Source organism: Nematolebias whitei, chromosome 19 (genome assembly GCF_014905685.2).
Source record: "Nematolebias whitei isolate Nwh7 chromosome 19, NemWhi1, whole genome shotgun sequence".
NCBI lineage: Eukaryota > Metazoa > Chordata > Actinopteri > Cyprinodontiformes > Rivulidae > Nematolebias > Nematolebias whitei.
The window spans coordinates 36,419,242-36,429,535 of NC_056516.1; the positions used below are offsets into that span (position 1 = coordinate 36,419,242).

Consider the following 10,294-nt stretch of genomic DNA (forward strand, 5'->3'; position numbering starts at 1 on the left):
TTTGTATCTGATAATTGTAGAAAGGCACCACCATTTTATTTGCATCTGTATGTTGCAGTGGCCATGAGGTGTAAATGAACTAAGTTTGAAAAAACAGAATTACATTTGAAAAAACTGAATTACATTAAGCCGAAGCGGAAGTGGCCAAAGCGGAAGTGGCCAAAGCAGAAGTGGCCAAAGCGGAAGTGGCCGGAAACACGTTTGAAAGAACGGAATTACATTTGAAAAAAATTCAATTAAATTTGAAAAAACAAAATTACATTTGAAAACAATGTAATAAATAAATAACAATTAAGTTAAAAAAGAAACAAACACTAAAAGTAAACTCCACCACTTATGGTTTTCTTAATGTAATTCCGTTTTTTCAAACGTAATTGCATTTTTGTTATTTTTTTATGTGATTCCATTGTTTGTTTGTTTTTTAAATGTGATTCTGGCCACTTCCGCTTTGGCTTAATGTAATTCTGTCTTTTCAATTGTATTTTTTTTTTCAAATGTAATTCTGTTTTTTAAAATGTGATTACGGCCACTTCTGCTTTGACCACTTCCCTGCTTTAGCCACTTCCGCTTTGGGAACTTCCGCGTTGGCCACTTCCGCTTTGGCCTAATTTTATTCTATTTTTTCAAATCTATTTTTTTGTTGTTTTTTCCAAATGTAATTCTGTTTTTGTTTTGTTTTTTAATGTGATTACGGCCACTTCCGCTTTGGCCACTTCCCTGCTTTGGCCACTTTCGCTTTGGCTTAATTTTATTCTGTTTTTTTTTCAAATCGAATTGTTTATTTGGGGGGGGGGGGTCAAATGTAATTCTGTTTTTTTCAAATGTCATTCATTTACACCTCACGGTCACCATAGTTTGTCTTTGGTAGATGCCAGTTATCACCACAGGTTTTAGTTGCGCTTTCAACTGATCTAAAGTCAACAGAGAAAGTGATCTTTTTGCTGGGATACATCTGGGAAACACCTTCACCTCTCTGCCCCTCTTCCTCCTCATAAAGTACCTCATCACCTCCACACCACTAACTGTTGTTCTTGTGAGGGAGGCACTTCTGCCAGGGGCTGCAGGGCAGCGCCAGCAGCAGGAAGAGGATCCCTCCCACGATGAGGACGGCACCCGCACAGCCGAGACACGAGACCGACCACGAGAGCTCGTGGTGGAGAGGAACCGTGTGGTCGCTCGCCAAGAACGCCAGGACCGACTGGTGGAAAACCAGGAGAGACAGCAGCACCAAAACTCCTGCAGACGAAGACGGGGCATTGACAATATAAATAAATAAAACTTGGTTTTAGGCTTCACATCAGCTTGCTGTCTTTACTGACCTGACAGGATGAAGCAGATGGACGCAGGCTTTAGGAAGAACAGGATCTCTTTACTGAGAGACATGGTGATGCAGATGGCTCCCATCACCATCAGGAAGAGGCTGAACAAGGCCAACATTGCTGCTGCCACGTTCAGGTCTGATCGGAAACAGACAACAGTGTTTGTAAGAAATAACCAATCTGACTGAAGTCATCCAGTTGCTGCACCGAGGCCTTTAGCGGGAGAGTGATATGTCACCGTAGAACAATGCAAACGAAAACACGTCTGTCTTTTTGCATTCCGCGTGGCATGGTGTAATCTTACTACATTATGAAGATGCCAGAGAAATAAGAGGTTAGGCGGAGGCACTTGAACGCAGCGTGGGTGGAATACATATTAAATACTCAGACAGCAGACAATAGCCAACCAGAAAGAGTGAGGCGAGGGGGAGATGGGAGGCACAGACAAAAAAAAAAAAAACAACACAGCAGAGAAATAGATTGAGAGCAAATGCAGCAAAAAATAAATTACTTCAAAAACTGTGCAGGTAAAAGAGGAGGTGGTGAGAGGCGAGGAGTGTGTTGGTGGTAAAGTAAGACAACAGCTGACGCTTTAAGAGGTGGGTGACTCACTCTTCTCTGTTGTCTTCTGAAACATGACAGCGTTTTCTCCTGTAGTGAAAAACTTGAAGTAGGTACAGTTTGAATCTACAGGAGGACAAGGACAGAGAAAAAGAAGCAGCTACTGTAATTGAGACAGACGTGATCACTGCCAGGAAAAACATCTGATTGAAATTCAAGGAGCCGCATTCCTCAAATCTCAGTCCCACACAATTTAGCTGTAATTGTTCTCCATCGAGCACAATCAGCCGCGAACATCAATGACAAGCCCAAGGTGGCAATCTGAAGCTTCATGAACAATCTGGATTCTGCTGTCCTGATGATGCGTTACAGCAATTAGAGTTTGGCCGTCAAAGAGAACGTGACACCGCTTTCTGTTCCCTTGCACATTTGCAAACGCGACCAAGCAAACACGCACGCGTCACTCTTAATTAGAGTGATGAAAGCCTCATCCTCAGAGTGTTCTGGTTTGTTTTTCCCTCAGCACAGCAGCCAACAGTTACGATGAAGAGGCTGAACTGAAACTCCAGTGGACACAATTCAAATACGAGGTGTTTGACGACGCAGCTGACACTGGCCAATGAGACAATACTGAGAACTTTCGCTTTAAAAAAATAACTTTTTTCATTATAAATGGGATGTTTCATACACAGTCAAATGTAAATCGCATTTATGTTAAAACTGTATAGTTGATATTTTTGCAAACTTGTGTTATTTCCATTAAAAATAAATCTAGACTGTCATTAATACAAAAAGAAACCCAGTTATCATAAATCAGCCCGGCCCAGCTCTCCATTCAGTCAAAACAGAACAAAGTGCCAAGCTCAGTGTTTGTCACTTATCAGTTTGTGCATACTTGAATATGAAATGATTTAGTAAACTCACTGAAACACACTTAACATCACGTCAAATGTTAATAAATGTTGTTTAAAGTGGTTGTTTGAAGTTAAAGGGCAATGCTCTATAAACTTGATTACTTCCTAATCAGGAAATACACACCTCGACAAAACAGTTATGTGATTGAACATCTGCTGTTTGTCTTCGCATTGTGACTGAAAACTGCTTTTTATTTCACTTTTTTATTTATTTTTTTGAACTTGTCTTGGTTTAAGTGCGACTAATATTTTTAAATTATCTTAAAAAAGGTGAACAAAGGGCTGAAAAATCAAAAACCATTAAAGGAGTTTTGATATCTTTCTAAAAGGAAGTCCAAAATCAAATTTATCCCTAATAAATTAGCAAAGCTCACGAACTTTAAGAAAAAGACACAAGAAAGTCTTTGCCTTTAACTGTTGAGGTTAATTTTGTCTGTTTGTCAGAAAAATCTCATAAAATATTGAACAGAATTTGAATTAAACCTTTGGAAATTGGTCATCTTGTGTAGTTATAAGTGAATACATTCTGAAGCTAGTCTAATTCAAGATGGCCGCATCTACTGAGCACATGAAACATAGATTTTACAGACTCTGAGCTCAGATTCGGTGTGGTAGTAGCTGAGCACCACCCTCGACATACATCAGTCACTCCACAATGCGCACTACTTTTATATATTTTACATAGGCCTGTCGCGATAAACAATAAATCAATTAATCGCATGATAAATGAAAATTATCGACCTCATTTTCATTTATCAGCTTTATCGTTTTTTCGTGTCTCTCTCTTTCTACTGAAGACACTGGATGAGAAAAAGCTCAACTCTGGAGCTCTTCGCTGACCCTTCCCTTTCTCTTTTCTCTTTAAAATCTGTTTTAACCGTCCAAAATTGTGTTTTTGGATCGTTAAAAGCAGCTAAGCTGAGAAGCTAAGCTACGAGCTAAGCTAACAGGCTGACCTCGGGGAAAACACCTCCGTCTTGTCGAAGCTCCAAAATGCACGGTTAAAACCCGTGCCTTCGTGTAAAAAGTTGTTTTTCTCTGCAAAAAGAAGCTGAGAACTTGTTTGCTGATGATTTTATTAAATGCTTTGTGTGAAAAATGCTATGCTAAAGCGCTCAAACCACATCGAGCATCAGCCATTTTGAGAACCGAAAAACAGGAACGAGAGGCAGCCCATGTCATGTCAAGGGGCCTCACTCCCATTTTTCTTAAAGAGACACGCTGCTCGCTCCCTCAAAAGCCATCCTTCAGTTCAGTCTTCTACTGCCATCCAGTGGTCAGATAAAGGTACTACACACAAAATTAACCAAAATTTATTCTTAAAGTTGACAATTACTAATTATTGTCAAATTTCAAACAATATAATCGTTTATCACAATAATTTCAGAGACAATTAATCGCCCAGCAAAATTTGTTATCAGGGCAGGCCTAATTTTACATAAAAATGTCAAGAGCTGTTGGTATCAAGCTATTCATCTTAAAGCAAACTATCTAATAGACTACTGTCCAGTCTGATAGCAATTAATGGACCATTTTCTGAGACTGGACCAACCATTAGAAAGAAATCACTGTCTTTTGTTTTAGAACCGGAGTCAACCTAATCCAAGATGGCCACCACAGCTCAATGGCATTTTCCAGCACAAAAGCAGCTCTAATTTAGTCAGTTGCATCAGCAGTCAAGCCTCTGATTTACTCTGAGCACTAACGCATCTCGCAAAATCTCACAATATTGAACGAGAAAATACACAAGGTCATTTACGAGGTTCAACAAAAATGACTACAACTCTTTTCTTTTAACATAAGATGATCTCAGTTTAAAACTTTGCCAGTGCTAGCGTTAACTTAATATACTGGTGTCATTTAAACACGGTGAAGCACGGTCTTTGTTTACCAATTATACAAAGGAACTGTCTTTTAGGTCAAGTAGAAGAGTTGCCTGAAACACAATAAAAATGATTTGAACGTATTCTCCAACTTCACCAAAAATCAAAATGTGCAGCGTTTTTCTCAGGTTTTGTTACGGTGACTCAGCTGCTTCATCAACCAAACCTTTCAGGATGAATAGTCATCGCCCTGTGAGCCAAGCATCATTTGTCTGGCCAGAAATTCAGGTAGAGCACTCAGACGAGCTTACTCACGCCTTCAAACGAAGCTGGCCAACCAGTTTGACAGTGAGCCACTTGATCTGCCAGTCATCCTTTTACCATTCCTTTCTAAAGCAGACTAGTCAGCCATTACAAAACACATAAGTCGACCAAACTGGACTGTAAATCCTTTGAGTCACCTCCAGGAAGTTCTGCAGGGCCACAGCTCTCGCGTTCTGGGTCGATATCAGCCACCCACAGGGTCCGGATGCAACCTTTCCACAGGCCGTAGTGGGCTGTTAGACAAGTCTGTGCAAGGGAGATGAGAAACGATGATGAGCATGTTTTACTTTAATAAATCAAAGTTGTCAGGGGTTTGAACCACGTCATTTTAATTTATTTAAAATTAAATTACTCTTCAATATGTTTGTTGCTCAGATGCTATTTATGTTGCAGAACACATCCTAAAATTATACACATGGAATCCAAACGGGCTTAAAAACAGTTTGAACTTTACTTTAACAATGGTCTTTATGTGAAAACACACATATGTTTCACCTGGTTGTTATAGAAGTGCTTCGGAGGAGAAAGTTCAGCCCAGAACTCTGTTCCAACACCGAGGACCGTCAGAACTACGCCCACAATGGCCACGAAGAAAGCAAGCTTTATCTAGTCACAAATAAATATGTATTCAATATACACATATTCAGTATTTATTACCTACTAAAAAAAATTTTTTATCAAATATTCAAGTTTGAAGTGCTTCTAACTAAGTATATGTTTAAGTGGCATCGTATGATTGAACATGAGAGCATCTGCACTGTAAAAAATATGTGTCCACATAACTAAATCAACAGTTTGCATTTATTGCCATTACCTCAAATTAAAACTCTTAAATACCTTTGGTACTAAATTCATCTCAGAATTAGTGACCTGGTGTTCTGCTACCTGTTCAGTGAACTCTATGGATGTAATCCTGACGAGCCGATTGTAGTTTTAATCTCACTTTTCTGTTGTTATTGTTGTTTTATTGTTGTTTGTTAGGGTTAGTTGCTATTAGATATTCCCCATTTTGGACATCTGTGATAATTGAATTCATGTACACAAAGATTTAAACCTTTTCTAATTACTTTGTAGGACTGATTAAGAAAGTGTTAGACACATAAATCACCATGCTTATCTCTAAAATAAGATATGTAAAACCTCAAAAAAATATATATTGCAAGTAGCATACTTTTATCAAATTATAATTATAATGAGGTACAATACCAAAATTTCATACCTCACATCAGTAAATAGTTTCTGTTTGTATTTAGGTAATAAATTGCACAAACGTTCATGTTTGAACTCTTCATACACAATCTAAATAACAATGAAAATGCATCTTGTCCATCATTCACAACACAAACACAAAGTCAGCATGGTGTTTGCTGAAGTCAGAATAAGTTCAGTTCAAGTGTGTAGTTCTGTTTCTTGACAGTTTTGCTTATATTCCGATCAACAGATTAAAACGTGAGTTTTTCAACAAACGTCAAAGAAAAAAAATTACATCACATTTTTCTCCTTTAAACATAGAAAACTAGTATTTTGGCAACCATGAAATGAAAAATGTGAACTTCTTTGAAACATGTTCAAAAACTAAACTTTTATGTCTGTGAGTGAATAAGATGCTTAGTTTGCACTGCTGGGTTTCTTTGACGTTGAAAGTTGGAAATCTGATCTCCTAACCCTAACCCTTACCATAACACAGATAACACATGATTCTGCTTTTATGGTTTTAAACTTAGAGAGCCAGTTTGCACATCATTGTGAACCGTTCCAGTATTTTCTGAAAATCATGGCTTGGCAACACCAATAGAACCACATCATCCATAAAAAACAAAGCATTCAGCTTTGAGATGCCCAAACCAGGCACAATGCTACAATGCCATAATTGTCAATGAATCCCACATACAGGATTTGGTGGGGTCCAGGTAATAAAGGAAAGAAATCCACTTTTTGATGGGAATGTGGCCTCTTGCTTTGATTAGGGAAAAACCAGGAAGCCCGAAACAGTGACTCCATCAGCTCATACTCCAGGAGCAGTAGGAAGCACCTTCCTTTCAAGGTCGCCAAAACTTGAAAACTGAACAACCTGATCTCCATGACTGCCTCAACAACTCTGCAAGGGTAAATGTATATTACACTGTTCTACAACCTGTACAAACTCTAAACTGAGGATCTTGGATTTGGTCACGGTCTGTGTTTTACGCTGAACAAAAATATAAACGCAACACCAAAAGTTCATGCTCAATAATCCAGGTATAAAATCCAACAATGTACTGGAATATGCTGTTTGGGGGAATAAGTTTTGTTTGGTGTCTCCTTGGATCAAAGAAGTCCTTTGGATGAAGGAAGAAATGTCTCAGCAAAAAAAGAAAATGTCCAAATGACCTGACTGAACATTGTTGGATAAACGCAACGCTTTTGTTTATGCTCCCATTTTCATGAGCTGAACTCAAAGATCTGACATGTACATAAAAGGCCTTTCTTTCTTAAATGCTGTTCAGTAATGTGTGTAAGCCTGTGTCAATGTGCACTTCTCATTTGCAGAGATGATCCATCCACGTCACAGGTGTGGCATAACAAGATGCTGATTAGACACCATGATTTTTGCACAGAAGTGTCTTAGGCTGACCACAATAAAAGGCCACTCTATAATGTGCAGTTTTATCACAACACAATGCCACATATGTTGTAAGATTTGAGGGAACCTGCAAATGGCATAAACAGGATATGCAGTGTGCTTTCACACATCTCATGTTTATCCCTTCCAGTCCCTTTAGAGTTTTCATTCATGAGTATTTTTTTGATGTCTTGTCATCCCTTTTTTGCCTTTTGTTTAAATTAATTATTTCATATTTGAGCATTTGAGTTTTTGTTTTTTTGCATTTGGGTTTGGATCTTTACCAAACATGACGGAATGCACGGACGAGGGACAAACAAAATGACGGTATTTAAAGAGGCAATAATGACAGATAATGACAAACACCTGGGCAGAGACAATGAGGACCAGGTGAGAGTGGGAGGGACAGGAGCTGAACCGCATGAGGGGAGAAACACTGGGGAAGCTGGAAACACAAGTCAAACACAATCACAGAACACTAAATGACAAAAGACACAGACTGTGACAGGTTCAAGTTTTTTACAATTGTCCAGCGCAAATGCCCTGAAGTAAACTTTTCTTGACAAGTTGTTCGGTTTGATCCCTCTCCATCCATTCATCCATTATCTTCTGCTTGTTCCGAAGTCGGGTCGCGGGGGCAGCATCTTGAGCAGGGAGGTCCAGACATCTCTTTGCACAGTCATCTCTTCCAGGCTCTTCTGGGAGGACTCCAAGGTGTTCCCAGGCCAACCAAGACACATAGACTCTCCAGCGTGTCCAGGGTCTTCCCCGGGGTCTCCTCCCAGTTGAACATGCCCTAAACACCGTCTCCCTAAGGAGGCATCCTTACCAGTTGCCCGAACCACCTCAACTGGCTCCTCTCGATGTAGAGGAGCAGCAGTTCTACTCTGAGTCTCTCCCAGATAACTGAACTTCTCACCCTATCTCTGAGGGAGAGTCCAGCTGCCCTGCGGAGGAAACTCCTTTCAACCGCCTGTATCCACAGTGTCATTCTTTCCGTCACTACCCAGAACTTGTGACCATAGGTAAATGGTAAATGGACTGTACTTATACTGTATAACGCCTTTCTATCTTATCAAGATACTCAAAGAGCTTTACACTACAATCTGTGCCCTCATTTACCCATTCATACACTCTACTATATTTAACAAAGAATAATCAGTGATTTATCACATTCATACACTGATGGGACACACATCGAAGGCAATGAGGGGTTCAGTGTCTTGCCCAGGGACACTTCAGCATGTGACTACTGGTGGAATCAAACCCCCAAGTTTTGTAATGGAGGACAACTGCTCTAACCACTCAGCCACAGCCGCCCGTAGGTGAGGGTAGAAACGTAGACCAACTGGTAAACGGAGAGCTTTGCCTTACAGCTCATCTCCCTCTTCACCTTCTCTACTTATTTCTTGATAAATTGTAGTCAAATTCAGATAGTTGTAGACCACTGTTATATTAATTTTTCTTCATAATTCTCTCAGTATGATTGATTGTTTCAATTCACATTAGGAAAGAATGATGGCTCAAGAGAAAAACTTAGAACAGTTTATAAGTTACCTTTCCCTCCTGAGCTTCACTCATGACATGTCCTGTTGATGTTGTCCTGCGACGTTTGTTCCCGCCAAACGTAGTACGTCCACCCATCAGGCTTGCCAGGCCCCCGGCACCCTGAGCTGGTCCACCTGGTGCAACCCCTCCACCCCCTCCTGCACTTCCTGGGACCACCGTGCGACCATCTTCATCCGTCAGAAAAAAGGTCGACCACATTTCGTATGAAAAAAGACAGCAGCCACAGCGGACAAATCAAACGGGGTTTGGTAACCAAGGGGCAGTTCAGTTTTAAAATGAAACCAACGTGTTGTTTTCTACGTGCAAAACCTTTTCTACAAGGTTAGAAAAATAAGTCTGAAAAATTGAGACAATTTTAAAAGTCTTATTGGTGGCAGGAAGTGTTGAAGGCAGGAATCAGACTTTTCTTTGGAAAACGCTCGTTGTAAAAATGAGTCTCAAACCAAAGATTCATATATAACCAAAAAGTCATTGTCAGAAGAAAATCGCAGAATAAAAACCATGGATAAAAGCTCTTCAGGCGTCAGTTGAGGTTGAGATGAGGAAGCAGAACGGGGATGTTTCCTACAGATGGGAGAAGAAAGAAAAGAGTCAAAGAAAGTAAAAGAAACCAAGAGTGTCTATCTTTAGTGACAGATACTTATTTCCTATTGAGTGTTGGAAATAAACTTCCAAAATACAGTAAAAGTAAATAAAATGTTAAATATTTTTGACTCCATGCTTGCAAATTGTTTGAACAACTCTAATTATTTCACAGTAGAAATATTTCAAGCCTGACTTGAACCCATCAAAGCTATTTTGCCATTATTTGCTAACATTCAGAGGTTCAAACCCACACAACTGAAGAGAACTTCAGCAATAATAGAAATCACAAATTAATGTGTGTTCCATTTTTGATTTGACGCAATTAAAGGAAAATTGAAAAACATCACTTGTCATTGGAATATGATATGTTTAGAAACGTTACATGGTAGAAAGCACATAAAAACAATTAACACTGAACAGGAACACTCATCGTGTTCAAGTCATATCAGATTATCCGTCTCATCAGAATCTCAGGGACAGAGTTGTTACAGAGGTAGACTGTCTCCTGGACTGTCTCCTGGACTGTCTCCTGGACTGTCTCCTGGACTGTCTCCTGGACTGCCTCCTGGACTGTCTCCTGGACTGTCTCCTGGACTG

General features: G+C 39.6%; 1 protein-coding gene across 1 annotated transcript; it reads right to left on the reverse strand.

Annotated features, from left to right (window-relative positions):
• Nucleotides 1-787: 787 nt before the first annotated feature.
• LOC119426181 (voltage-dependent calcium channel gamma-6 subunit) lies at nt 788-9,425 on the reverse strand. The gene is made up of 6 exons (XM_037693754.1): nt 9,101-9,425; nt 5,437-5,547; nt 5,079-5,187; nt 1,932-2,006; nt 1,320-1,457; nt 788-1,236 (listed from the first exon to the last, which is right to left on the reverse strand). The coding sequence occupies exons 1-6, from the start codon at nt 9,308-9,310 to the stop codon at nt 1,019-1,021; spliced, it is 861 nt and encodes a 286-aa protein (XP_037549682.1). The 5' UTR covers nt 9,311-9,425; the 3' UTR covers nt 788-1,018.
• Nucleotides 9,426-10,294: the final 869 nt, after the last annotated feature.